This window comes from Pholis gunnellus, assembly GCF_910591455.1.
Source record: "Pholis gunnellus genome assembly, chromosome: 3".
Classification (NCBI taxonomy): Eukaryota; Metazoa; Chordata; class Actinopteri; order Perciformes; family Pholidae; genus Pholis; species Pholis gunnellus.
The window spans coordinates 22,605,446-22,633,147 of NC_136529.1; the positions used below are offsets into that span (position 1 = coordinate 22,605,446).

The 27,702-nt window shown below is 42.2% G+C and overlaps 4 protein-coding genes across 5 annotated transcripts; all 4 read left to right on the forward strand.

Annotated features, from left to right (window-relative positions):
* Window positions 1-593: 593 nt before the first annotated feature.
* On the forward strand, window positions 594-3,005 carry tp53inp2a (tumor protein p53 inducible nuclear protein 2a). 2 transcript variants are annotated; one of them, XM_079186477.1, is made up of 4 exons: window positions 594-739; window positions 1,543-1,747; window positions 2,076-2,178; window positions 2,364-3,005. In XM_079186477.1, the coding sequence occupies exons 2-4, from the start codon at window positions 1,639-1,641 to the stop codon at window positions 2,611-2,613; spliced, it is 462 nt and encodes a 153-aa protein (XP_079042603.1). In that variant the 5' UTR covers window positions 594-739; window positions 1,543-1,638; the 3' UTR covers window positions 2,614-3,005. The 2 variants fall into 2 exon arrangements, with proteins under 2 accessions (XP_079042603.1, XP_079042604.1); XM_079186478.1 differs by having other exon boundaries at window positions 2,082-2,178.
* A 379-nt stretch (window positions 3,006-3,384) lies between these two features.
* On the forward strand, window positions 3,385-6,416 carry LOC306715878 (glutathione hydrolase 7-like; the record flags this gene model as incomplete). Its single annotated transcript, XM_079186357.1, has 13 exons — window positions 3,385-3,395; window positions 3,720-3,855; window positions 3,930-4,081; window positions 4,174-4,291; window positions 4,372-4,439; window positions 4,524-4,597; window positions 4,718-4,899; window positions 5,026-5,113; window positions 5,203-5,333; window positions 5,431-5,519; window positions 5,827-5,979; window positions 6,075-6,192; window positions 6,273-6,416. The coding sequence occupies 13 exons, from the start codon at window positions 3,385-3,387 to the stop codon at window positions 6,414-6,416; spliced, it is 1,464 nt and encodes a 487-aa protein (XP_079042483.1).
* Window positions 6,417-7,966: 1,550 nt separating this feature from the next.
* On the forward strand, window positions 7,967-14,350 carry cyld2 (cylindromatosis (turban tumor syndrome) 2). The gene is made up of 14 exons (XM_079186469.1): window positions 7,967-8,059; window positions 8,445-8,961; window positions 9,066-9,192; window positions 9,620-9,867; window positions 9,952-10,120; window positions 11,052-11,184; window positions 11,380-11,484; window positions 11,761-11,840; window positions 11,977-12,043; window positions 12,133-12,265; window positions 12,365-12,473; window positions 12,558-12,676; window positions 12,765-12,969; window positions 13,264-14,350. The coding sequence occupies exons 2-14, from the start codon at window positions 8,515-8,517 to the stop codon at window positions 13,494-13,496; spliced, it is 2,175 nt and encodes a 724-aa protein (XP_079042595.1). The 5' UTR covers window positions 7,967-8,059; window positions 8,445-8,514; the 3' UTR covers window positions 13,497-14,350.
* Window positions 14,351-15,645: 1,295 nt separating this feature from the next.
* On the forward strand, window positions 15,646-27,092 carry top1a (DNA topoisomerase Ia). Its single transcript, XM_079186467.1, has 21 exons — window positions 15,646-15,734; window positions 16,193-16,217; window positions 18,396-18,492; window positions 18,643-18,751; window positions 19,515-19,561; window positions 19,673-19,768; window positions 19,871-19,940; window positions 20,116-20,204; window positions 20,345-20,460; window positions 20,545-20,666; window positions 20,784-20,906; window positions 21,260-21,447; window positions 21,554-21,698; window positions 21,941-22,084; window positions 22,283-22,468; window positions 22,552-22,620; window positions 23,893-24,007; window positions 24,225-24,352; window positions 25,178-25,272; window positions 25,369-25,518; window positions 25,681-27,092. Exons 1-21 carry the CDS (start codon window positions 15,720-15,722, stop codon window positions 25,781-25,783), a joined length of 2,232 nt encoding a protein of 743 aa, XP_079042593.1. The 5' UTR covers window positions 15,646-15,719; the 3' UTR covers window positions 25,784-27,092.
* The last annotated feature ends 610 nt before the right edge of the window (window positions 27,093-27,702 follow it).

Genomic DNA, 27,702 nt, shown 5'->3' on the forward strand with positions numbered 1-27,702 from the left:
TGACGTGTCTTTTGTTGTGATATCGAATTTGAAGTGACATGCTGTGGGAACATTATAAGACACTTTCACAGAGCATCACGAACACGAACTGAAGTACTTTGAGTTAGAGCTCAAGTTAGGCCTGGCACCACGCTACGTCATTTGAGTCTGGTCAAACCACTAGAGGGAGACAAGGAGTCACCGCTGTCGCGTGTTTGTGCTGCCTTGTAGATACAGCACAATAATACACTCAGCTGATCTGAGACACACACACACGCCCCATGCATATGACCAGATCTTATCAAGACACCTTTTTCCCTTGAAGTTGTTTAATTGTAGTGACTTTAAAGTGGTCAAACCATTACAAACAGCCAAATAAGAATAAGAATAAGAAATAATTTATTGTTGGTATATTGCCGTGGATTATTTAGCAATGGTGAACTGTAGACAGCTTGGACAAAGGGGTGAAAAAGTGGAAATATAGAAAGCAAAGACGGGTTACAATAAATGTCAAATCAACGTGCATGCGCAGTACGTTGTGGTCTCTGATTGGTGGGTTGCTCGTGGTGGGCGGGGACACAGGGCGGGTCTCCTGTTGTCTGTGATCGGTTGAAGATTTGAAATACAGAACAACAGTCTTCTTGTTAGACTGTGACCCTTACAGGATTTAATTGGCAAAAATAAATAAATAAGGAAACCGGTGAACATTTGCAAATTGACACGATGCTTTGCGACTGAAACCGAGACACACTAACGGCAGGTAAGGACACTGCAACGCTGCAATTCACTTACAGAGATTCATGACTGCATACGTGGTTAGACAATACATCGGCTATCCAATAACATTTTGTTGACATCAGAGACATATTTTGTTCGATTATCCCAACGTAAGTTTTAACGTATACTGCAGACTGTCATTGGTTGTCTCGGGTTAGGTTGCCGTTTGAAGCATATAGCGTCATATTACTGCAAACCACTGAGGACTCTGTGACCCAAAGACCTGAAACAAAAGTCTAAAAATGGATTTCTACCTAATTCAGTGAGTGAGACGTGTGATTCATCGGGAGACTTGATCCCTGTGGCTGCAGTAGCGTTTGTAATCCTATTATTTCTCCCAGTATGTCTGTGATGTGTACCTCATTGCGTGACAGGAAGTGGGAAATACAACACAATAGCATCGTCACATCGTTGCAGAAATGTCAATTATTAATTAAGTGCAGTGGCTCAACATGGAGCCAGCTCAGTCCATTTAAAGGTGCAGGCCAGGCTTCGCACTGATAAGCTGTTTGATAGAAGGAGCCCCTCCCCCATATATGTAGAGACAGATGGACCCTAACAATGATATTCTGGGGGAGTGGGCATCATTATTCAAACCACTGTATCATAAAGAAATGTCATTGGACATCCTGGTCAGCTGACCCAGTTTGCTTGAATTTTGAAAAAAGAATAATGGAGGACGAGTCCCTTTGCATCACTCCCAAACAGTCAAAGAGGGATTAGCAGGACTGAAGGAAGCAATGATGCATGTGACTCTATGAGCAGTATTTGTCTTGTCTTTGGCAGATAAAGACTCTTTCTGCTGAACAAAGAAGGGAAGGAAGACGGTATCAACAGCAAGTTCAGACTAACACCTCGAGGGAAGACGGAGAGAAAATAGCAATGTTCAAAACGATCACCCGTCTGCTTTTTGGGGGAGAAGAGGAGACCCCCGAAGATGTCAAGTCCGGTGAAGCGGTGGAAGAAGGGTGGCTTGTTGTGAGTCGTCAAGGTCAGTCATGGAGGATGTCATTCTTACATTTTTAATGAAGGTATACAGTATATATAGCACTATACACAGTGTTAGTAGGGCACCTGCAGTATGGTTGAAATCATTATTACAATAATAGCAAGGATGTATTGATTTTCATGAATCATAAACTGGTGTATGCAGAATCATCCCACATTAACTTATTGCTGTGCACCAAAATGCATGGTAATGCATGTCATGATAGACTCATGATGAGGACATTTTAAGCTAATAATGCCAAACAATTAAATTCACATGTAATGTTGGACTCTTTTTTTTCCCCTATTTGTTGTGGTTGTGGTCTCCACAGAAGCAGGTTCAGCAGAGAACCAGGGTGCAGAGCTGACTGACACCCAGTCATCAAACTCTGCTCTCCAAGGAGAGACTGTTGCAAACGTGGAAAGTGACATCAGGTGAGGGAACACGAGGAATCCTTTCAAGAAATCATTACTATATTATATTTAAGCGGGGAAAAATGTACATAAAATGAACACACAACTTTATTCTAATTCCTTTTTAACTTCACATAAATGCATATTGGCTAGCACCAACTTGTTCAGGTTGTTAGACTCACACACTTGCTTGTGTTTCCCTCCAGTGTTTTAGATCCAAAGCCCACAGTTCAAAGCAGCAGCAGCAGCAGCAGCGAAGCCATCACAGGCTCTGCTTCTCAGCCGAAAGCTGTGTTAGAAGTGACACAGTTAACCTGCATCCAGAAGGCTAAGACCTGGACAGACCCACACCACATGTCTCGTAACGCCATTCAGCGCCAGAACCGCGTTCGCCAAGGAGTCCAGCATCACTCCTTCCACCTCCAGCAGCCAGGACATCGCAACCTCAGCCACTGAGGCTCTGGTTGTAAAACTGCAAATGTTAAGCGTGAAATAATTAAGACGCATTGTACTTCACACTCCAATACACACGTATACACACACACATTTTTGTCTTGTTTACAGATTTAAGCTATACATCTGATCTAGATGTAACCCATCACAACAACATGACAACAGGCAGCTACATTATATGTGTATATATAAATATATACTCGTACTGTATAAGAATGTTGAAATGAAGATGTTCACCTCATGAAATGAGATACACTGTGTTTTCATGTTTGTGTGCATGTGGATGAGTGCATCCTTTGCAAAATGTATCTTCTAGCATTTTGGACAAAGCGCTGTTCTTTGCGTATCGACGTGCATTTCTTTAGCTTTATGTAACTGGTGAAAACCTTTTTTATACGGCAATAAAAATGTTGATTTTGCAGCTTGTGCTTTTATTTATTTTTTGTCAAATTAAAATGTCCAAATGGCAGTGAACTGCTCACAATTTGATGGATGCAAATGTTGAGATCTCATTGGTTGGGGGGGTAATTGCACCTGCTGTGTTTGATTACATGGTTGGCTAAGGGAGGGGTGCAGTGTATGGACTTTTACAATCAGGAGGCCCGTGAAGAACTGTGTTCTTGAATTGACTTAGTCTGTATGTGAGTGCAATGAAAATGGAATGTTCTCCTGAAACAAAACTTAACAAGCAGTTAATATTCACTTACAATAGTTTTGCTGGTTCACCTCCATTGGCTGATGGCTCAAGTGACTTCACCTGTGACTTGACTAAAAATGGTGAGAGGGTACAAATGTAGCAGAAAGGGTTTACAATCCGAGCTATCGGCACACAACATGCTGCTGTATTACTCTCCCACTGACTTACACCTGGCATGATGCTAATTTGCAACACTGTGTGTAATTCACCTGATTAGACGTCAAGAGAGAAAACATGCAGGGATTGAGCACCTGGGCTGAAATTATGAAATGGCTTGCAAACCCAAAATATTTCTACTGTGGTAAAGGTTTGAATATTGTTTCGTTGCTGCTGCCACAGACCTCAGCCATCTCCCAAAGGATGTCCCTCTGAAACAGCTGGCCTCTGGTAGCCCATATTTGTTGGACTGTAGCCTGTCCGACCTCAAAGAGACAGACGAGGACCGCTCCAGTCAGGACTCAGCCATTTGGGTCTATGCTGTATCTATCACCTTTGCCATTGGAGTCACCTTTGCTTTGATCCTGCATATTTATCTGGGTGTAAGCTTGGTATGTAGAGTGCAACACAACAGGCAACTATTACCACAATTGCATTATTTATCCTCATGACAATTACTTCTCAGGTGTTTGTAAAAGGTGTGGTGGTTTCGGATCACGAGCGCTGCACTGCACTCGGCCAGACGGTCCTTCATGATCGTGGATCCAGCGTGGATGCAGCCATCACTGCCGCCCTGTGTTTGGGTGTTGTGCATCCACATGTGTCAGGTGTTGGTGGGTACGTGACTGACTTAATGCTGATACGCTTTGTGGGAAATACACAGACGCGTGTGGTCTCAAATTCATCCTTTGCTCATTCTCTTTCTGTAGAGGTGGGGTGATGCTGGTTCATGACATCCATAGGAATGAAACCAGGGTGATTAATTTTCAGGGAACTGCACCGAAAGCACTTAAAGAGGAGATGCTGCAAAATGTTTCTGAACTAAAGGTAATGTAGAGGGGGTGGGGTGGGGTGGGGAGAATCGATCACTTTATTTAACATATATAATTTATTTCATCCTTTTGTAGGCTGGTCTGCAAGTGGGCGTGCCAGGTCTGCTCAGAGGGTTACAACATGCTCACAGCTTGTATGGGAGGTAAAAGAGTTAAGACAGAGTGAAAATGAGTTTGTGTTTAGTTTCTATCCTTAAATCAGATATCTTACCACAAAATCACTGCAGTCTATCGTGGGAGGATGTGGTCACCAGAGCCGCAGCTGTTGCCAAAGAAGGTTTCAATGTGTCTCTCAGTCTTGGTGAGTCAAACCATCCCTCTTTACATTTTCTCACTTAACCACATTACTCGCAATATAACGTGGTGGTGTGTTCTGAGAAACGAAAATACCGGCATGTGACTCATTTGTGTAATTCTACAGCTGAGGCCATTTTAAAGGTAAAGGGTGAGCAGCTGTCGCAACGTTTCAGGGACACGTTCATGCCAGGTGGCCGAGCTCTGCTTCCTGGATCGTTTCTGAGGTCGTCCAGTCTGGCTGGAGTCCTCGAGGCTGGTCTGTCAAACTTCTATGATGGGAACTTGTCACGAGAGATGGAGGATGAGGTGAAAGACATCCAGACATCAAATAGGTTCCTGTTTCGTGGGCAAAGTTAGAGAGTGAAATTAGCTTTTAATCTTTTAGCGACTGCTATTATTCCAGTGTCAGTGATGCTGTGTTTTCATTCAAAGGTGCGAAGAAACGGAGGAGTCCTGAGCAGAGAAGACATCAGTAACTACAGTGTACAAGTAGAGCAGCCAGTGGAAGGCCTGTACAATGGTAAACACCAGACTTTCTTCAACAATAGACTGCACAAACGTGTATGCATTCTTGATACCTTCACCTATATTTTGTTAATCTTGTCTTAGAATTTATTATCCAAGTTCCTCCTCCCCCCTCTACTGGTGCAGCGTTGATATCGGCGCTCAACCTTTTGGAGGGCCTCCAGCTCAATGGGAACAATAACACAGAAAATCAAACGCAACACTGGATTGCCGAGGTACTGGAATGCAAAGCTTGCATATCAATATGTTTTTCACAAATACGGCCTGGCTGAAAAGGTAGATCTCCTACATAGTTTATTTCTCCCTATTAAGGCTCTGAAAGGAGCTTTGGCAAGAGCCAGTGGTTTGGGTGACCCTTCCTATAACTCTTCAGTGACTGAGCGGCTCTCTGACATGCTGAGGTAAACATATAGTCACACTTGCATTCTTTTGTCTATGAAATGTGAGAAAGTAGGAACATTCCCGTTGTACTCGGAGCCTAAGGGGACATCTCCAAATGTCTTTTTTTTTAATCCGATTTAAGAGTCAAAAACCCAGCGATACTCTGTTTACCCTTATGTCTGCCAAAAAAAGCATCACATTCTCACGCTTGTAAAAATGACTGAAATTGAAGATGAATTAACTTAAATTAGTTTTCTGTGGATGGACTGTCATAACAGCAGACCAATCCGTACGTCGGGTATCATTTTCTCTCTGCTCTTGCCAAAGTACGAGTCAAGCTGAAATGCTTCGCCAGAGGATCAATTCCTCCCATACCTCTCCACCTGAGTACCACTCCAACGTCCACTCCCTACGGACAGAGCCGATGGCTGGACAAGTAGTAGTCGTGGGGCCAGATGGACTGATTGTGTCAATTGCGAGGTGAAGGTGTGAGATCTACAGGATATGTGTGGAATGTGCTGCTGGGTGGACTGACATTCTTTTATCTTATCTTTTTTTTGTCTGTGTGATCTCAGTTCCTTGAGCACGCCATTCGGGAGCAGAATCATGACTGGGTCGGGCATCATTCTCAACAGCCTCATCCTCGACTTCTCCTGGCCAATCAAAACCTCAGGGCAACGCTTAACCAATCAGGTACCATTAGAAATCGCACCATTTTACAAAGTATTTTTTCTTTTAGGTAAGAGTCACTGTTTTCCGTTTGTGCTATAAAGAACAACAGAGTCCAGCCAGGAAAGAGGCCCCAAACATCTCTAATGCCCACAATAGTGGTGCCAGCGTGGCATAAATGTGGGATCTACATGGCACTAAGCAGTTCAGGTGGACAACAGGGTTTGAGTGTAATCACCCAGGTTTGACCACTTTACATTTGAAAGGTTTGGATTCTGATTCAATGGAAGAAGTTAGGATTTTAAAAACATTTACAATTTTGACTTTGTGTGCTTCAGGTGTTGATCAGTGCACTGTTCTTCCACAAAGAGAAAAATGAAAGCCTCTCTTTAACAGGACTCCTCCCTAATCGTCAGCCAAACAGACATCTTGTTGACCGTAAGTTGACCTTTTCCTTTACTGACATCATTTTTTCATATTCGGAAAGTAGGAATTTACTAAACTCTCCATCATCAGCGGAGTTTCCAGAAGAGAGTGTGCGGTTTGAAAAGGGCCGCGCAGTAACAAGAGGGAAGACAAACTCTGTTGTCCAGGGGATCCTGAGGAACAAAGACATAATTACTGCCATAACACCTCAATTATCTGATCGTTTGTTACAGTTCTCATGAACTTTTTATTGTGAAAAATCTCCCAAGAGCATGTTATGGTAGCATCTAGATGAGCTACTGTTGCACTGCATGATGTAAGTTTATGGTGGTTGTTCTCCAGTGTTTGATACTCATGTTATTGTGATCCCCATCCAGCAGAGGGCAGTCATCCAACATGTACTTTCTATTAAAGAGGGCAAATGTGTCTATCCATAAGAAATGTCTTAGAAACGGATTAAAGGAATATCACCATCATACTTGAGCTCCAAGCTGATATGTCGTGATGGATTTACGAATGATGGACTAACACACGAAGGTTTTATGCAGGTTGACGTCACATGGCCACGCATGCATGCTGAAAATTAGGGCTGTTATGCAAAGCTGATGTGCCTTCAAGATACTGTCTGTCCTGCATACCATTTGCGTTACAGTGTAGGACGTGCAGCTATGTCACATGTGTTAAGCCTGCATGCAGACAAACATGCCACTCAAAACGTTGCGTTCAATCAATCGTTTACTGTAGACATGTTTTCTTAATATCTGTTGACTCTGTTTCTTTGTAATATTCCAACGTATCTTATAGAATCTGTGACCTCCCATGTGTTGTTTTTTTTTTAAAGATGACAATGAAGCCTGAAGAAACAGAAAATCAAGTCTTGTCATACAAGTTTATTCTGATAAATTAAACTGATAAATCTAGGCTTATGTCAGATCATAAACTGTGCAGTTTATATCAGAAAGCACTCGAAGACAAGAGTCAAAGATCATGAGATGGATCTCAAAATGTGTCAACAGTAATATCTGCTCTGTCTCAGGAAATCAATGCTATAACTCAGAGCTATATGCATTTCCCTTTCAGGTTCCTCTGAACCACCTGCTGCACACAGTTTGAGTTTAGTGGAGGCTATCTGTGCGATAACTGTCCCCAGCGGTCATATGGATGGGCAGTTGTTGTATGTGAAATTAGCAGCCACTCTTATTTCAAACATATAGTCAACGATCTCATCCCTTTTTTCTTATCTAATTTAGTCATGCATCTCGTTGCGTGATTTTTTTTCAGGGCGGAGAAGTTGGGAGCTGCCAAGTGGGCGTTGTCGGTCAGATGTAGGTCACTATTTAAGCGCCCGCAGGTTATTTCATCTACAAACCAAGAGGAAGAGATGCTCTGACTTCGGAACCACCTGCTTTTTTGTTGGCAATTAATTCATGTGTCGCGGAGCAATTTCCCTCGACAAATAAAAAAGGTAAGTAAGCCAGCGGTTTGTAATTTCAACAGACTCTAATGTAATGTAATGATTAGAAATGTGCAACGTTGCAGGGCAGGTTGGTTTAACTTAACACTTGTCGTGTAGGCTATCTAAGTTCCCATATTCAAGCTCGCTCTCTTGGAGGGACGTGTTTGAATTGTATTAATCATATACATTATTACAATAGTAGGCGAACGGCTAAGTTAATGTACTAATATAGGTTTTATGCAATTATGTTTGATTCATGACATCGTGAGTACTGTTTAACAGTTTTCAATCGTAATTCGTGTGTAAAGTTCTCTCCACTTTGTAGCCTTTTTGAAGTGTCGCTATGAGCTGTTAGATAACGTATCGTTCCTAATGTGCCGCTGTTGTATTACAGCTTAACGGCTTCTGTAAAGCCCATTTACCTGCTTCAAAGCCGTTTAACAGACTACACTATAGTGGAAACCATGGAGCCCAAAGCCGTTGTCCTGAAGGAGAAGTTTTTCATCGTCCTACGCGGGAAGTCGAGGAAAGGCTTCTGTCGAGGATGCATCGGCCGCGTGGAGGCGGAGATGCAGCACGGAGAGCTGACGGGGCTGCTGTACGGCGGCGGCGGTGGCACCGGCACCGCGGGGAGCCCCAAGAGCGGAGGCGTCGTGAGGAGGGAGGACACGTACCCTCTGACGCGACACCAGGCGCAACTGCTGCTCTTCGTTTCCCCCGCGAACAAACGCCTGGAGCTGCTGTGCAGCCCGCAGCTGTTCTCGGCGATCTGCGAGCTGTCGCAGGACGACCTGGTGGTGGTGAAGCACAACAAGGGACACCTGCCGGGGCTGGTGAAGAACCTGATGCAAATTGGGAGGAAGGAGGACAAAGACGACCTGCACATGCTCGGCTTTGAAGTGGAGTTCGTGGTGAGTGAAGTTGTTCGTCTGATTTTGAGTGCACAAGAGTGTTTATCCGTGTTCAATTCACAAGAGTGTTGAGTGTCTTGTTTTTCTTTGTCTCTCCTCTATAGGACAGTGATCACAATCTGTCATCTAAGAAACCTGCACCCCTGCCCCTGTTCAGTGCAGCAGACATCGTCCAGGTGGTCCCATCTTATGCCGTTCCCAATGGTCTGCAATGGAAAGACCAATCTGAGGGTAAGTAAAGGGGTGAAAGTCATTTGCAGCTTCTTCACCGCAAGATCAAACTAAATCCCTTTTGGTTTAGGATAATGTATCGAAACCCTTTTTTTTTTTTTTTTTTTTTAAATGGCTCCATTCAGAGAATTAAATCCTTCTATTGAAAGATATCCAGGAAGCGTGTGACTCCAGAGGGGGCGCTAAAGAAGCGGTCCCAGTACACAACTGGAATAACTGGTCCTGTTGCTGCGTTATGTGAAACCGCAGATTCATCACATGGTCTGGAGCTTTGGCACATAGTGAACTCTCAGCTGTCTGCATACCTCATCTGTAGTAGACCTGCGCTGTGTTTAGCCTGAGGTCGATCTGATGAGGCAGCATGTGACGAGTCTAAAGAACGATGTCTTGTGACTTCTAACCGTTCCGCTTCTATACCTCTCCACAGGTTTTAACAGAAATGGGGTGACGCGCATCAATTCCATGCCGAATATAGGATCTCATGCACGGCAAGTCTGGGAGAACCGCACGGAGCAGGGTGTCATTCAGAGCCAACGTTCGAGCACGTCTCATGTGTCTCTGGAGGTGGGCTCCATGGTGGAGGTGATGTCCAACTTGGGGATCACCGTGTACGGGGTCATCCAGTGGTTGGGGGTGCCAGAAGGGAAGACCGATAAATGGGCTGGGGTTGAATTGGTGAGTGACTTAAAATGTTGCAGAGTTGCGTTCTTCTTTCAGCTTTAGGCATCTTCCTGATTTTGTTTTTTTTCATTGTTTCAGGAGTATGAGGTGAAAAACTGCTCTGATGGGAAGCACGGAGGCCAGAGGTATTTCACCTGCACAATGGGCAGAGCTTTGTTTGTACCCGTCACAAAGTGCAGCCCCGATGGCAGGTTCGTCTGCTCGTCTACAGGGACGGAGAACCTCAACCCCACCGACGCACCTCCAGGTTAGACACTTCTCCCAGTATGGTGGGACATGCATACACAAGCTATTCAAAATGTGATGCTATTGGTTTAAAAAGATATATATATATATATATATATATATATATATATATATATATATATATATAAAAAAAAAATGTGTTTTCCTTTTCCCTGCAGTGCTATTTATCAGTCCACATTGTTTTTGTGTGAGTTACCTAGTTTTGGAAATATCAAGCATAGAGATGTCTGTTCTTCTCTAATTGCACTAGACACTCTGCTTGTGGAGCTCCAAGTGCAAAAAAAATGCATCTGAAAACCTCAGCAGCAATTCCTCTATTCAGAAATCATGAACCGGTTACTCAAGATAATCCACAGAGCAGTTTCATGTAGGAACTATTGTTCTTTCAACCATATAAGATGTGTTTTTCTTATTTTGTGGTGAGCTGTCCCTTTTTTTTTAAACACCCTTCAGAATTTCCCACACTGACCTGTGGTGGACTCAGTTGTTCACTACACAAAACTGAAGTGTTGTACAAGACAATTTGCAAACTCCTTTTGATCAGGGAGCCAGTATTGTGTGTAAGGCATTAGGGAGAGGTGTTTGTCATTCCTCCCATTGCGTGTCATTTGATTCACACATGTTCAACCCGAGTGTGACATTACAACACGGATTCTGTGAGGATAAGTTTAGACGTCTGACTTCTTTTCACACCCTACTGAAGAGAAATGGAGTCCAATGCTCCTGAAACAATGCACAGTTTGTGGAAGTGTTTTTTTTATCAGTGAACTTCCTGCTTTAGAAAAGCAGGTTAATCAGTATTCACAGAGACCTGTGTGATTGTTTAAGCTCGTTGAGAAGCTGCTGTAGAATACTACGTTTCTGAAATGCTGAGGTCTGTGTTTAAATGCCATTTTGAGATCTGTTTTTGTATGTTTGCTCGTTGTTTTCAGTTCCTCCATTTGAGGACCCAGAGGAGGATGCACCTCCTATTCCTGAATCCGAGGCCTTGTCTTTGTTAGTGGGACGAATGAAAGGGATTCAGGGTCACATCAACTCCTGTTACCTCGATGCCACGCTCTTCAGGTAAAACCAGTTCAACGCCTCTCAGGGCAAACGATTCTCAAGGAGCACACTGGTTGCAAACGCAGCTCGGATTTAATTCAGTCTCTCGTTATCTCAAGCAGTTTTATTATGAGAACATGTACAACTCAATGAGCACGGTGAACTGTATTCAGATGAGTGCCGAGTTGATAAAACACTGTGGTTTTCTGTCTTTAGTTTGTTCGGCTCATCCGTGACCCTGGACAATATCTGCAAAAAACCTGCTGACACGGAGAAACCCATAACCTGCACTCTAAGAAAAATAGTCAACCGTTTGCGCAGGTATATAAACGCCGTCTTCAAGACTTTGTTTCTCTAAAAGCCTTGCATTTATCATCTAGTAGTCTGCAATACAAGGAACATAATGACATCTCAGATGGTAAACAAGTACACTCTGTCTTAATGATACGGGTAGTCTTAATCCACTGGTAAACACAGAAAAGTGCATGTGCTTAAAGCTTTCTCAAACACAAAACAAGTCTCCGTGTGCTCCTGATTATGTCTGTGTGTTTAAGTGTGCTTGTGTTTGCTTACTGATAGCTGATGTATTTATTGCAGACACGGGTTCGTGCCTGCAGTGAGTGTGATGAATTTCCGTAAAGAGCTGGGCTGCGACACCTTCCGAACAGAGGAGAAAGGTACACGCTCGTGTCTTTCAACGTGCATTGTTCGAAATGATATTCCAATAATGTGTGTTTAGTCATTGCAACATTACATAATGAAACCCGCTGTTAAAGTTCTGCACGATTTTTTGATTGCTCTGCTTTACTGCAGACCCAGAGGAGTTCATCACAGTCCTCTTTCAGAAGGTGCTTTGCATGGAGCCGCTGCTCAAGCTCAGGTAGGATCTTAAGCCTCCCAGTGTTAAATATCCTGTCCTGTGTGACTGTGTAACGTTACTGAAATTCAGTTTTTTTCTTTTTTTTTTAGATCGGGACCAGAAACATGTCAGGGTGCCTACACCTTCCAGATCTTTCTGGAGAAAGAACAGATGGGACAGATGCCCACTGTCCAACAGCTGCTGGACACGTCCTGCCTGTCAGGGGACCTCAAGTTTGAAGAGGTGAGCGTTTGCTCCTGTTATAAGGAAAAGAAGCCTTTAGTGGTTTATCAAGTTTTCTTCTGTACAGTAATTTACCTTTTTTACTAATTTGTGTCTCAGATGCCGTCCTGTCTAATGGTTCAGATGCCGAGGTTTGGAAACAAGTATAAGATGTTCTCTCACATAATTCCCTCCACCGAGCTTGACATCACAGATCTCCTATACAACTGTAAGAAACGGACCTAGTCTGCATTGATATAAATCCTGTAGCGTATTAATTTTATTCTTATTAATCAATTACTTTTCCCAACAGCTCCAAGGGAATGCTTCGTCTGTGGTCATTTGGCAGAGTACGAGTGTCTTCAGTGTCTACCAGATCGCAAACTGCAGCCGGGGAGAATAAAACAGTACTGCTCTACCTGCAACACACAGGTACGCCCAGATAAGCCATTTTCGATGTCCAGTATCTCGCTGCCCAAACCTGGAAACGTGTTAAACTCTCTACTTATTGTTCTTTCAGGTGCACACCCATCCCTCACGGCAGGGTCACTCCGCCAAAGCTCTGGCAGTACCAGCAGATGCGGCCTCTGGTTCTCCTGTGTCCAGGCACATGATGCAGCTGTTTGCTGTGCTCTGCATTCAAACCAGCCACTATGTGTCCTTCGTCAAATTCGGCCCTGATCCTCACTCCTGGCTCTTCTTCGACAGCATGGCAGACCGATGCGGTAAGATAGATTTCAGCTTGTTTTATTTATTTAAATGAATAGGTTGTTTCTTGGCTTAAGCAAGAAATCTTTTTCTTCCATTAGTGGCATTATAGAATTAACAAATAATTGTATTCAGATGTTCGTGCAAACTCTGCCTTTTTTAGTTTTTCTTACGAAGTCGTGTACCGTGACTTGCCTTATTTGCTGATAAGGCAGCTTCGACAGTGTTGGATAAAGCCACACTCTGACGTCTATGACTGGTCTTTATCGCTTCTTAAACTGATCTAATCTTAAGGCTACTCGTTCTGACAGGTGACGATCAACGCGGCTACAACATTCCTGTGATCCGAGCTTGTCCGGAGTTGGGTGACTTCCTGTCCCAGCCGGAGGAGGAGCTGGCTTGTTCCAACCCCTCCCAGGCATCTGAGCTAGTGCGCAGGCTGATGTGTGACTCTTACATGTTTTTATACCAGAACCCAGCCGCGCCACTTTCAAAGCCAAACCAGCAGGAGTCTTGTGAGGTCGAGGACATGCCGTTCCAATAACAGTGCCTTAATAACCTTGCGTCTGTGCGCAATCAACTGGATTTTGTTGTTTGTTATTGCATACAGGAAGTGAAACGGATGCTTCTAACATCATGGAGGAAAATAATACTGTTGAAGAGAAACTGACTATGAATGATCGTAGTTAAAGTTGATGCAGATGTGTAAGAAGAAAAAAGAATGTCAGTCGGTGTTGAGGCGGTGCTGAGGCTAAGTGCCCCCTCTCAGACACACTATGATCACTTAAACCCTGCTCTCCAAACACCAATCAGAGTCAAAATAACTACAACACAATGTAAAGATGACTCTTTTGTAAGTTAGAATGTTGTCTGGCCCTAAAAGGAGACCTTGGATTGGCAGAAAATCTCTCTACTGTCAGAGATCCAGTACAGGCTCAGACCACAAACTGGAAATCCAAATAGGAAGACACACACGATCATGGCAACCAAAGTAAAACGGTGTGGTCACTGTCGTACAGGTGAGGCTGAGACAGAGATGCACTTCCTCCTAAATTGTAAAACATTAAATGAAATGAGGAATGATTATTTTGATAAATTCAACTCTGTAATCCCAGACTTTCAAAGAGCTTAATGACTTCTCAAAATGTAAAATACTCCTAGGAGGAGAAGAGGCATATCTTGCTGCCCAATATGTATCAACATGCCACAATCTGAGGGACAGTGAATGACCTAGACACACATACGTGTGTTGAAATGTAATTGTAATACTGTACATATATCTTTATTATACAACAATCTTATTGTGTTATTAATATTATTGTGTACTTTTGTATTTTGATGCTTTGGCAACATTGTTTTTTTTTATAAACTTCCATGCCACATTAAATTGAATGAGCAGTAAAATATTACTCTGAACTCATCAATGCCTTCTTTACCTCTTGAATGTCTTGCTGCTGTTACACTGAGGAATATTTAGAAGGTCTCCACTTTGAGGTTGAAGGTGAAGAAGGTATGGCTGAGAATGAGCATGGTGAATGACATCGGCATAGTTTCTGTCTAACTTGTTAAAAAGACACTGACACCAGCACCAATCATGGTGATTTTTAGCAGTCATTTACAGTGTGGAATCATTTTTAAGTACATCTAAAACCTCCCTTTTATGCTAAATCTTAAGAGTCTAGACATAAGGTAGTGCTTATTAGGTTGTGCGAGGACAGGTGAGCTCTATGAGGTAATATTATGGGCAGCAATGCCCTCTTGTGGACAAATATGAGTTTGCCGTGAACATCCTAACTAATCATTTATTTATTTTTAATATAATTTTCTTATTACCAGTAAGTATGCAGGCCCACCAAACCACACAAGTATGTGCATTATTCTCATAACCTCTGAGGGGGAAAAAAAATGAGGAAATAGTATTGGCTTTAAAACAATTGCCCATAAAAGTTGTTTAACAAATGTTAAAGTGCAAGCTGCCGTGTCATGATAAATGTACAAAATACTTTAAAAAGCTGGTGTTTTACAATGTAATGTGCTGTAATGTGTATTCAGATTCAATCATAGTTATTCAGTAGTCTGTCAACCGTAAAAACACTACACATCTTCATTAAGATGATGCAACACTACTGCTTTCGGACATGTCAGTTGTTTATTATTCTGAACCATACTTTTTGAAGTTCAATTCCCTCAACTACAGTCTTTGAGTTATGTGATAGGCCTGTTGACTCTAAAGGTTGTGGAGGGCAAGATAGCTCCTGTCTGTTACATGCCAGACATTCTGGCCTACACCTTGTTTGAAATCACTAAAATACGTATTGTCTGATATGCATAATCACTTAGTGACATCAGGGTGGGCATATACAGTATCTGAAAGCACAGACCTCTTCAGGCATGATGATATGAACGTTGTAACATGCACAAAGAGCTGCTGCTTCCTTTTGCTCTGTCAGTTATCAGATCAAGTAACTGCAAACAAGAAGAGCACTGAGTCTGGAGCAGCTTGTGCTCCTGACACATGTGCACCTCACTCAGGAGGACTGTGTGTGACCATCGTGGGCCTGAAGGAGCAACACGTTTTTATCAAGAGGAGGAGCTACACTGCTCTCCACCATTTAAACAGACGCATGCGCAGTAGCGTACAATCGGGACTTAAATCTCTTACACAACTGTGTCTTTTCTTCATTCTGCCTGCATCTCCTCGCCGGTGTGTGGTAACCCTACACGTTACTCATTTTTTGATTGTTCCAATCAAACAACACTTTAGGAAATGAGTGGGGACCAGGTAATGCCATCTCTCGCGATGAACGGTTACAACGTGTAGCTACTGTTTTATTAGCTGTGGTTTGACAAAGATAACTTGGCTAACTGGGTACAGTGCCTGCTAGCGCGCGTTAGCCGAGTCATTATGTTGTAAACAGCTTTTTGACACGTTTCATCACGTGTTTGTTTGTGGTGTCACGGAGAGGTGCTTTCTAGTTAGCATTCAGGTTTGAGTAGCTGCTCATTAACTCCAGGTTAAAGTGTGGTAACGCCACATTTACTGTGGCGTTAGCTGTTAGCTAACGTTAGCTTCGGTGTCAGCCGCTAAAGCAATACTACCAGCCAGCGTACCAATGCTAGCCTAAGCTAGCAATGGTAGCTACCAAACTCCCTTTGCTATCCAGCAAGTTCAAAGTTAGTTAGCCGGCTAGTTAGCCACTACGATATTTAACATCCGTCTGTTTTGTGATTTCTTTTCAGATCGACTGTGGCTCTCGTTTCAATGGTAAGTTTGTGACATAAAAGCCGGCAGATTACAACGGGTGTTTGACATGTCTTCATTGCTCTAAATGTAACGTTACGGTAGTTTCTCAGCAGAGGACAGAAATGGCGTCCAGAGACTAAGTCCTCTGTCTCACTCTCAAGCGCCTTTTGTTCAAAAGGGAGGTCTAATAACAGCTTTTCCGATACGTCTTTTCTCCATCCGAATCGGTATTTGTACACACCTCGACGTGTTTTATCAGTTTATCGTATTAGAATATCTTTATGATTGGCTTTTAGTGTCGTATTTCTCTCCTGAAAGTGAGGGTTTGGGGGTTGAGGACTTAGTCTCTGCGCCATTTTCTTTTTTCTGTGTAGCGGCCTGACTGTAGCTGAACCCTGGCTATGAAGTGCAGACGGCTGTGTGGAGGAGGCACAGTGCTTCATTAAGATCTCACGTAGTGACGAAGACGTCTGTTGTGTTATTAAGACACGATCGTTAACGCTTTATTACTTATTTTCATTATAGCTACAGAGACTGAACACATTTCCCTCATGCTTAGAAGAAGAAAGTGAACCGTTTTAAGTTGGATCCACATTTCAAATGTCAACACATGTCATCATCACACAAGTTAGGACGACATATTTGTTTAATTGAGCATCCTGACCATCTTAAAAGTATAATATTTATTATAATAATATTTCATGCTATTAGGATTTATCTGTTAAAGGTCAAGACAACCAATATCAAGCATACAAGGTGGGCACCACCCACATCTATACCAAGAAAACTAAGTTTTAATTTTAAAAAGTCCAGTTAAGCAGGAGTAACTCTTCTGTCCTGTGTTATGTACACTTTCTAAACACTTTACTGCCTAATATGCACTGTCTGGTTCAGTGGAAGTGATTCAGCTCTCTGTATACATTACTCTAGCAGCCCCGCATGGGTTATTGATCTGAGATTTACTCATCTGTACATCTGTAATGCTTTAAACGAATCATCTACACAACTAGCAGCAGTCCACTTATTTGATTTTCATTCATCAGCAGTGAGGCGACACTCGACTGAGACATGAAGCGCCTCGGCTTCACTTGTATTTTCCATAGGGATATTCATTCCCGCCTCACTAGACTTAACTTCACAAGATTAAGTACCAACGTTGGCACGATGACATCATTTCATACCCTTTTCATTTACCGGTACATATTGTACTTTATGCATACGTGACGGTTTAGCACAACTTGTCTGCTAGTCAGTCACATCGGTCGCCTGTTCTGAATGTTTGTATTTCTTCTGTGGAGCGTTCATCAACATTATTAAGCGTGTAACAGAGTGCAAAAGCTACCGTTCATTGAAGTTGTATCACAGTGATTTGGATTAATTCTGAGAGGACGGCACACAGCAACTCTGTCATCGTCAAACCGTGGATAAACAAAGTCGACTAGTTTTACGACGATGCATAAAGCTCCATGTCTGTTTTGTGCTTAGCGGTTCTTTTGAGAACAAATCACCCGGTGATCAAAGAATTTCAGCGTGAACGTGTACGCAGGTGGTTTGTTCTGGCGTACAAGGGGAACATTATGAACAATTTATTTTTATGACATGTTGGTAGACAAAGCTGTTAGCTGACAGGTCCATACCCTGAAGTGCGTAGGCTTGATTGGGGGTTTGCGCTTTTGATGATTGCCATTATTCCTTCCCTAAGATGATTCATTTTATTTTTTCCTAGCTGTGCTTTACAAATTAAAAGAGGGTGAAGGCCGACTGTCTTCTCTGACATGTTTCAACCTGTCTGTTGTTTCACATGGTCTCATAAACAATGAGGCTCGTATGGGAGCAGTAGGTGGCGCTGTGCTACTGTGTAATAGATTACACAGTCATTCAGATTGTGGTGCATGTTCAGACCTTGTGTCTAGCCATTTAATTCATGTAAAAACACTGCAGGGGGGTACTTGGTGCTTCACAAGTTGTCAGTTAATAAGATTGTTTTTCTCAGTATAGAATCATAATGGTCATACTATGGTCATTAGATAGATATTAGGTGCCTAAATGTAGGTACACAATAATAATAATAATAATAATAATAATAATAATAATAATAATAATAATAATAATAATAATAATAATAATAATACCATTTCTTCAGTCCATTGTTGGGTTGTTTCAATCACTTGAAGAAGGTGACACTTGTTTTCTTCTCAGACTCTCACAAGCATAAAGAAAAGTACAAAGAGAAGGAACACAAACATAAGGACCACAAGAAGGAGAAGGAACGGGAGAAATCAAAGCATGGCAACAGGTATGGTGTGTGTGCTTCCACATTCTTCTTAAATGCGTGTTTCTGGTGGTGTAGTTGCTCAAAGTGGATAAGATGTACCACTTTATTATTTTTTTGCATTGAATGTAAAAACAACCGTAATACATTTTTGTATTTATATTTTAACTCAAGCGATCACAAGGAGTCCTCTGACAAAAAACACAGAGACAAGGAGAAGGAGAAGATGAAGCACAAAGATGGCAGCGCAGACAAATACAAGGACAAGCACAAGGAGAAGAAGGTGAATTACCATGCACATAATTCATGGAAGAATGAACATGTGGTTGTGCATGTAATGCTGTGATTTCTTTTTTTTTGGGATTCATCATGAATCATTCTGCGATATTACGCTCCGTCACATCATACACGTGTTCCTGGCTTACAGCTATTTAACCGGCAATGTACACACGTGTACATTTATTTCCCACCATCTGTTTTGGTTATGAAATATTTGACAAATATGTCATTTCAGCCAGGACACAGACATGATCACTACATGTGTGACACTTTTTCCTCTCCAGCACCGGAGTTTGGTTGGTGAATGCCTTTGCTAAATGTGAAATACAGTCTACCCAATTGGTCAGCAAATAGGGTGGATGTTGAGGGCGACTAGTGTATAATAGACAGATTCTTGGTCACTCCTGTATAACTCTATGCAATGTATTCTGAGTCCGATGGAGCTACATGGTTTAGATGCTGAGACAGAATTGTCAACTCAAATTTAGCAGACGCTTTTATCCAAAGCGACTTAAAATTCAGGTTCTATCACATTCATACACCGTTGGCACACGGTGTCTTGCTCAAGGACATGCGACTAGCGGAGTCGGGGATCAAACCGCCGATCCTCTGATTGATGGACGGCCCTGTTCTCCACCCTGTTAGTTCAGAATAAAGAAATGATTACTCGTCAAAATGACAGTATTTGACAACGACTGCACCGTGATTTAAGATTTCACTCTGCAGACGTGATATTTCTCTGCTTTACAACTTTGTAAATCTTTCAGATGAAGTCCCTTGATGGTAAAGTCAAAAAGGAGAATGGCTTTGCCAGGTATGTAGGTACATTTTTATTTAAGTCTTGCATTTACGTTACCATCAGATGTATTTTTTTTTTATACAAAGCCGTTTCTGATTTTAAATGTGTTTTTTTTGTTTTCTGCAGCCCTCCACCACAAGTGAAGTCTGAGCCTGAGGATAATTTTTACCACTCTCCTAAACTAGAGAAGTCTCTAAAACGAGAACGGGACGACGATAACGAGTGAGTGGCTCCTTGCATGTCCTCCGTGTCTGGTTCAGAGTGTTCCGGTATTTTGTAAAGTTGTTTGGGACCAAATTTGTAACGCATGTTTTTGTTTTTCAGCTCTGAATTCAAGGCCAAAAAAGTTAAGCTTGAAAATGACAAAAAGGTCAAGAAAAGGAAACCAGAGGAGGTAAGCAACGGCTAACTTCGGTTTAGGCTGTTTCGTTAGACGATGAAAAGCACAAAATGAGGCATAACCTGAATAATTGGACAAGCTTAAGTCTTTGTGGCTTTTTGCTGATACTGCCATTTTTGTGCAAACATGTGAGCAAAATAACTCTGTTTCTCTTCCCCTTTTTTTTAAGGATATTAAGCCCAAAAAGACAAAAAACAAAAGGGCAGTCACTGATGGAAAAAAGAAAGCAAAGAAAGAGCCAGAGGAGAAGTGGAAATGGTGAGTTATTCATGCCAGCTGAGCGATACGATGCCTATCAGTGCTGAGTGGATGCATTTCTTGTTGTTGGATCGCGTAATGTTTTGTTTCTCTGGTATATTCAAACTCCTCATTAGATTGAATTATGTGCTTGATTCCAGGTGGGAGGAGGAGAGATACACAGACGGCGTCAAATGGAAGTTTCTGGAACACAAAGGACCCGTTTTTGCACCGCCGTACGATCCTCTTCCTAGTCAAGTTAAATTTTTCTATGACGGTAAGATTTTATTTCTCAATGGATCCAGTCAAATACTACACTGCTGAACCATGCAATAACATGTCTGGTTTTATTTCATTTTAGGTAAGCACATGAAGCTAAGCCCAGAGGCCGAGGAGGTGGCCACGTTTTTTGCCAAAATGCTGGACCACGAGTACACCACAAAGGATATCTTCCGCAAAAACTTCTTTAAAGATTGGAGGAAGGTAGGAAGAAAGGGGCACTTGTAAATAAAATGGCACAGATTTCGTGACATTCGTAGTCTTGCGAAGTGACCGTTCAGAGATTTCTGTTTTTGAGTGTACCGTGTTTTGCGGACGCAGGAAATGAATGCAGAGGAAAAGACTAAGTTGACAGACCTGAAGAAGTGCGACTTCAATGAGATGAGCGAATACTTCAAGGCTCAGTCTGAAGCCAGGAAGAACAAGTCAAAGGATGAGAAACTGGTAAAGTTATTACATTGTATCAAACTATGGAAAACACCCAAAATATCAACCAGCTATACAGGACAATGGTCCGATGTCACGTGTTACCTTTTTGTTTTATTCCATAGTTGTATAATTGATATACTGCTAGCCAGCCACATTAGTCGAAGTCAACCCTGATGCCAAACATTTGTGTGATGAGGATCTGAAGAAGTAAAACATAATCAGTTACTTTATGGCAGTGTGTTTTTAAATGCACTACCTGGAATGAGTATCTGCCTCATTTGCACTTTCATATTTTGAATCGGAGTGGGTTCCGTCACATTGACACCGTCAGAGATCTTATGCGTTTTTTTGTTTCCTTCCCTTTGCAGAAATTAAAGGAGGAGAATGAGCGGCTCTTGCAGCTGTACGGCTTCTGCATCATGGACAACCACAGGGAACGTATTGCAAACTTTCGCATCGAGCCCCCGGGCCTGTTCCGCGGCCGCGGAGACCATCCCAAGATGGGAATGCTCAAACGTCGCATCAGGCCCAAAGACATCATCGTCAACTGCAGCAAGTCAGTTTCTTTAGTTTTGTTTTTCCTCGCTGTTCCGATGCCGGTGAACGGATGTTTTAAGTTGGTACAACGATGACACGTTTTTTTTATTATTGTCTCCTCACAGGGACTCCAAGCACCCGGAGCCGCCTCCAGGCACTAAGTGGAAAGAGGTTCGACACGACAACAAGGTCACTTGGCTGGTGTCGTGGACGGAGAACATTCAAGGCTCGATCAAATACATCATGCTGAACCCCAGCTCAAGGATCAAGGTGGGGCTGAGGGGCCGAGTACTGCACCGCAAGGAGTTTTAGACCTCTTTAGACGTCCTGTGTGGGCTTAATGAGTACATATCATGGCAACTTCATCGAGAAGCTGAATCATTCTGTAATGAGTTAATGTTTCATTGTTTTTATGCTGTACTCTGCTAAAACCTGCTAATTTAAGTTCATAAGCCTGCATGCAGACACTGCAACACATGTAATTAATGTGTTACTCATTTGTTTGGCTGCAGGGAGAGAAGGATTGGCAGAAGTATGAAACTGCTCGTAGACTGAAGAAATGTGTGGACCGCATCAGAACCCAGTACCGCGAAGACTGGAAGTCTAAAGAGATGAGGATCAGACAAAGGGCCGTGGCCCTCTACTTCATCGACAAGGTGAGGCGACCGGCTTGCTGGACGTTATCCCTCACACATTGTGCAGAGTGTATAAAGCTTTAGGAAGTTTTTTTTTTTAGTTTTTGTTTAAACAATGACTGTTAATTGCGGGGGTTTAGCGGGTGCGTAAGCGCGAGCCGCAGTGAGGGTAATGTCTTTGTAAGCTGGCTTTAACCCAGCTGTCCTGATGCACTCTAGCTGGCACTGAGGGCGGGTAACGAGAAGGAGGAAGGAGAGACTGCGGACACCGTGGGCTGCTGCTCGCTGAGAGTCGAGCACACCAAACTCTATCCAGAGAACGATGGTCAAGAGTTTGTGGTGGAGTTTGACTTCCTCGGTAAAGACTCCATTCGCTACTACAACAAAGTCCCCGTGGAGAAAAGGGTAAGAACTGTAAATCAGCAATTTTATTGTTTTGAGGACGCAAACTTTGCTTGTGTATTCATGTGTGTTCTGCCTTTTTCTAGGTATTTAAGAATCTTCAGTTGTTCATGGAGAACAAGGAGCCTGATGATGACCTGTTTGATCGCCTGAATGTAAGCAAAACATAACCCGGGATAGAAGACTATAAATACTTTTTAGGCCGGAGTGAAAACTCCCGTTTGCTTAGACGTTTTATTTGGGAAGACTGTTTCTAGAATACCAGAGGCCTGAACTACAAAGCAGGATTCAGGGTTGGCGCAGTAACTTCAGGTTTGAAAGTGCTCGTCTGAGATTGGGAGCTTTTCGATTCGCCTCTCAATGACTCGGCACGTCTATGGCGAGCTGGTGGCTCATGGCGTTTCATGACGGTGCAAACTACGGCGAAAGTGCTGACGGAGACGAGTCATATCTTATGAATGAACCGTTTGGTACAGTCCTACTTGTAATGTTGCCGTACAAATTTGATAAATATCTAATAATAAATATCTAGGCTAAACTAATATTAGTAGCCTATTATACGATCTGTAGAATACAGTGGTGGCTCCAGAGCGTTGTAAAGTCAACATTTATGAAAAGACGGATGGAATCATTTCCAGATTTCACAACATGTTCTTGTCTGAAATATTCTGGTTTTAAAACATTTTCACTGAGGTATAAAAAAAAGAGAGGTTTGGTCTCCTGCCAACGGCAGCAGCAGCAGCAAGCGTGTTTCAGGCTTCACAAAGCCGAGCAAAGTCACTTCAGATGGTTTGTGTCGTACGGAGTGGGATCACACACTCGTTTAATCGTGGTGATGTTTGCAGTCTTTCAATAATTACATACTACAAAGTCCTGCCAATCACGTCTCTTGGCATCTGGGGATATGTTTAAACAGCTTTATTTAAAAATAACCGGCAAGTTTGATGATGTTTGGACAAGCTGTACATTTGGAAATAGTGGCGCCCCATGTTGAGCAATCTAAAAATAGTTTTTCACGCATGGTTCAACATTAACATAAAACATATCCCATCATTTAGTATTGATTTATAGTCCTGTGTATTGACACGCTTGTTTTTTGCGTTTGTAGCACTCAATTTGAATGACCAGGTGTGTTCCAGGTGCTCTTAATATCCTGCAAGTTTCTTGATTGGCCCAGCAGCTGATGAGTTAGCTCTATTGATGTGCTGAGCCCCGCCCCCTTGAAGTTTCACAGTCAGAATGAGAAACCCTCGGTTGATGACTGTCGTAGGACCGCTTAGAGGGATTACGGTTGTTGGGAATAATCAAGCCAGATAACGAAAAGATACCCAGGGTATTTTGAACTCTCTACGTAGTACAGGACTCTGGTGTCTTATCTTTTTAGTGCTCAGAAACTTGTATGATTGTACGATTTGTTTCTCCCCCAGACTTCTGTTCTGAACAAACACCTTCAGGAGCTGATGGACGGACTGACGGCCAAAGTCTTCCGTACCTACAACGCCTCGATCACCCTGCAACAACAGCTGAAGCAGCTCACAAGTGGTACGTCTCCACCTGCAGTCAAAGCATCTAAAACCACATTTTCACTCGATTCAGCTTCATTTAGTCCTGTGGAGAGATGAATAAAAGGTGTAAACATCATGCGTCTGTATTGCTTGCTTTAGATTTAACAGGCTTTTCGTGTGTGTGTGAGACTACTATAATGAATCGATCTGCATACAGAAAGCTCATACTCTCCGTCTCTCTCTTGTCTCTCTAGCGGAAGAGAACGTTCCAGCCAAGGTCTTGTCCTACAACAGGGCCAACAGGGCGGTGGCCATCCTGTGTAACCATCAGCGGGCTCCACCAAAGACATTTGAGAAGTCTATGCAGAACCTGCAGGCTAAGGTTAACTTAAACAAGTGTTTTTGAATACTTCTGACGGACTCACTTTTTTTTTGTTTTGGCAAACCTGAGATGGAGGTTCGTTTAGTTAATCTCCCGTTTCACCAAAATTCTGTCAATTGTTTTAACAAGTTGAAGTAAGGATTTTATTTCGCCAAATGCTTAAATTTTGCTACTGACGAAAATGGGTAAAACACATTGTACAGTATATCACAGGAGCCAGGGGGGGGGGGGTCAGTGTTGTTTTGATAGTGAGAGACAGACGGGTGATGTAGGTGAGACAGAGGGAAGACGTGCAGCAAAGAGCTCCTGGCTGGACTCAAACTCTGGCCCGTTATTGGGGAGGACTGAGCCTTAATGGTACACGCTGTACCCAGTGAGCCACAGAGAGGCACCTTTTTTTGATCAAACTATAATCATCCATGAAGCATTTTTCATGAGGAAATGCGGTTTCGGCATCTAAAATATGGAGTTTTCCTGCTTTTCTATCATATTAAACTGAATATGTTTGGACCAAGATGATGGGCTTTGAGGAACTAGGATGGACATTTTTCACTATTTTCCAATATTTTATTAAACCATTGATTTAATCTAGAAAACAAATTGGCAGATTAATAGATTAGAATTATCAAAATAATTGTAAATCGCAGCTCATGTCCAGCTTTGTCAGTTTTTAATTTCTACAAAATTGTTCTTGGCATATTTACAAGTTCATGGGCCCGTTCAGTTTTAAGGAATCTGTAGTTTGTTTTTTTAGGTTGCTGTCAATTTAGCAAGAACAAGAATCGGCATTTCATTTTTGAATCTAACAAGTTTTTCCTTTATTAGATTGATACTAAACGGGGCCAGCTTTCTGATGCCAAGAGAGAACTGAAGAGCTCAAAGGCTGATGCCAAAGTACGGAGAGATGAAAAATCCAAAAAGTAAGTCTCAAAGTTTGCTTTAGACAAATGTCCGTCACCAAAGTCAACCCTTTTTTCTTTTTTTTTAAACTAACCGTATGCTGCTTGTCTCTGAAGGACCGTGGAGACGAGGAAGAAGGCGGTTGAGAGGATAGAAGAGCAGCTGATGAAGCTGGAGGTGCAGGCAACTGATCGGGAGGAGAACAAGCAGATTGCTCTCGGCACTTCCAAGCTCAACTATCTGGACCCTCGTATCTCCGTGGCTTGGTAAGATGATATACAGAAACTGTTTTTAAAGAATTTAACTCGTGTTGCTTTCACATCGCTGTTGCCTTTCCCTCTGTGGATTCTGTTGTTCGACATAAATCTTACAAGTACCACAATGAGGAGCGTTTAAAGTGAACTCTGCCCGTCCTGGTCTGTGTCTAGGTGTAAGAAGTGGAGCATTCCCGTGGAGAAGATCTACAACAAAACCCAGCGTGAGAAGTTTGCCTGGGCCATCGACATGGCCGACGACGACTTTGAATTTTAAATCCCAGTTTGTGGTTTTAACTATGATACACGTTTCTTTTTTTTTTTTATCGGATACTTTGTTTTTTAGCTTAACTGAATTTTGCTCGATGGCCAGACCTGATCAGGAAGTTTGAGCAGGAAAACGGCGGCGACGCAGTAATGCGAGATAGTGGGGCCAGGGTGTTGTGGGTAGTCTAAACATCTGATCTGAGATCAGGCATCGAGGCTGAACTATACCCACAACTGAGCATCAAGGCATGGTCCCAGTAAGTGGAACCTTTTTACCGTTTGTCTCTCCTCGGGGACAAAACTTGACATTGCCTGAACCTTGAACTCTGTGGTCCTATCGCTACTGTATTCAGCAAAAAAAACACACAAAAAAAAGAAGCTTTGTAACATTTTATTTTCTCTGTTCACTTGCTCTGTATTTTAGCCCTCCCATGTATTATTAATGAATTCTATATTTTGATAGACAAAGTTAAATCAAATGAATTCCTTAACTACACCCACGCGCCTTTCAAGGAACCGGAGATCTTAGCTTGAGTTGTGTGTGTGTGTGCGTGCATGTGTGTGTGTGTGTGTGTGTGTATGTGTGTGTGAGAGTGTGAGGGGCTCGGCCATGGAACCGATTGATTGGGTGAATATTTTAAACTGGACTATGTTGAATTGTTAAGCATGAAAGAGGATGTTTTGGCAGGCAAAGGGGGATAATACTGCAAACCATGTCAATATTTACTTAAGCAAGCAGAATGTGAATATTTAGTTTTACAGCCTCCATCAGGGACTTCTTTTACGGTGTAAATGTGAACCAATCATTTGTGTCCTTTTTTTTTTTTCTTTTTTTAAGTCGCAAGCATCCTCTGAATCTCTCTGCATAGCTCTGTCTACATCTGATTTTAACTTAATTTAACAAATGCTCCCAGAAAAAAAAGAAAAGCCCTCCCGTATCTGTTACTTGAAGATAATGCTATGATAATGTATTTAAAGTCATTAAATGGAAAGTGTTTTTCTTCCCAGAAAAAGGGTATGTGAGGGATATCGACTTTGCCAAAAAAAAAAAAATCACCAATCTGTTACAATTTAGGCAGTTTTTTTGTTTTTTTTAATAATGTAAAGATTCAGGATAAAATAATGTAACATTTAATGTGAATTTTATCAGTTCATTTTATTCCACTTTTATGATAGGAACATTGATGTAAGTAGCTGTAAAGTCAACATCTTATTCCTGTTTTATCTTTTGTCATAGCCTTTGATCATGTTTTCTTTGAGTTTTATGCTCATTGTAGGTTGGAAAATGAATAAAACCCTACAAGTACCTTTTACTATGTATTTATTTTTATTTTTTTGTTACCTTGAACATTTTAGGACATTTTAAAGGGAGTCTTTTCCTCACACGGCTGTAAAAACAAGGACCCCAAGTAGCAAAGCTGCTTTAGGACCTGCAGCCTTTGCGGAGGTCTTGCTTGAGTTACAGCGTCCTCGTATTCGCTTAACAAATACATTTTGATCCTCAAATTATAAGAAGAGCTCAGACTGTATATTCTCAGCATTATGTGCAAGGTTTAACAATTATCAGTTTTAATTGATCTAATCTTTTAAATTCAGCCACTCTTAAAGAATACATTACTTTCATAGTGTGACTGGGCTCATTACTATCCGGTACATTCCTGTGTTTTCTTTGCCCACAAGCACACGCCTTTCAATTGTTAGATGTTCTGGTCACCACCTGCATACAAACGTAGAGCTAACAAGATAAACAGGTCATTCTGCATCCATTGCCTGTCAAGGTATTTCATATTTCCTCCCCGTAATGCAGCTCTCGGCACACACTGTATTGTCAGCGGCTCACCAGCAGGTGGGGCTGTACGCATTCCTCCAACACCAGTGCATTGTATGTTTCGCATTCATCACACTGAATAATTGGAAAGGTGTCCGTGG

Excerpts from the sequence above, each read along its gene's own strand:
- cyld2 (XM_079186469.1), top strand. The coding sequence starts at position 8,515 with ATGGAGCCCAAAGCCGTTGTCCTGAAGGAGAAGTTTTTCATCGTCCTA. Across the intron at positions 9,868-9,951 it reads AATGGGCTGGGGTTGAATTG|GAGTATGAGGTGAAAAACTG; the intron begins GTGAGTGACTTA and ends TCATTGTTTCAG. Across the intron at positions 11,841-11,976 it reads CTTCCGAACAGAGGAGAAAG|ACCCAGAGGAGTTCATCACA; the intron begins GTACACGCTCGT and ends GCTTTACTGCAG.
- top1a (XM_079186467.1), top strand. Across the intron at positions 21,699-21,940 it reads ACCCCAGCTCAAGGATCAAG|GGAGAGAAGGATTGGCAGAA; the intron begins GTGGGGCTGAGG and ends GTTTGGCTGCAG. Across the intron at positions 22,621-23,892 it reads ACCTGTTTGATCGCCTGAAT|ACTTCTGTTCTGAACAAACA; the intron begins GTAAGCAAAACA and ends TTTCTCCCCCAG.
- tp53inp2a (XM_079186477.1), top strand. The coding sequence starts at position 1,639 with ATGTTCAAAACGATCACCCGTCTGCTTTTTGGGGGAGAAGAGGAGACC. Across the intron at positions 1,748-2,075 it reads GCTTGTTGTGAGTCGTCAAG|AAGCAGGTTCAGCAGAGAAC; the intron begins GTCAGTCATGGA and ends TGGTCTCCACAG. Across the intron at positions 2,179-2,363 it reads AACGTGGAAAGTGACATCAG|TGTTTTAGATCCAAAGCCCA; the intron begins GTGAGGGAACAC and ends GTTTCCCTCCAG.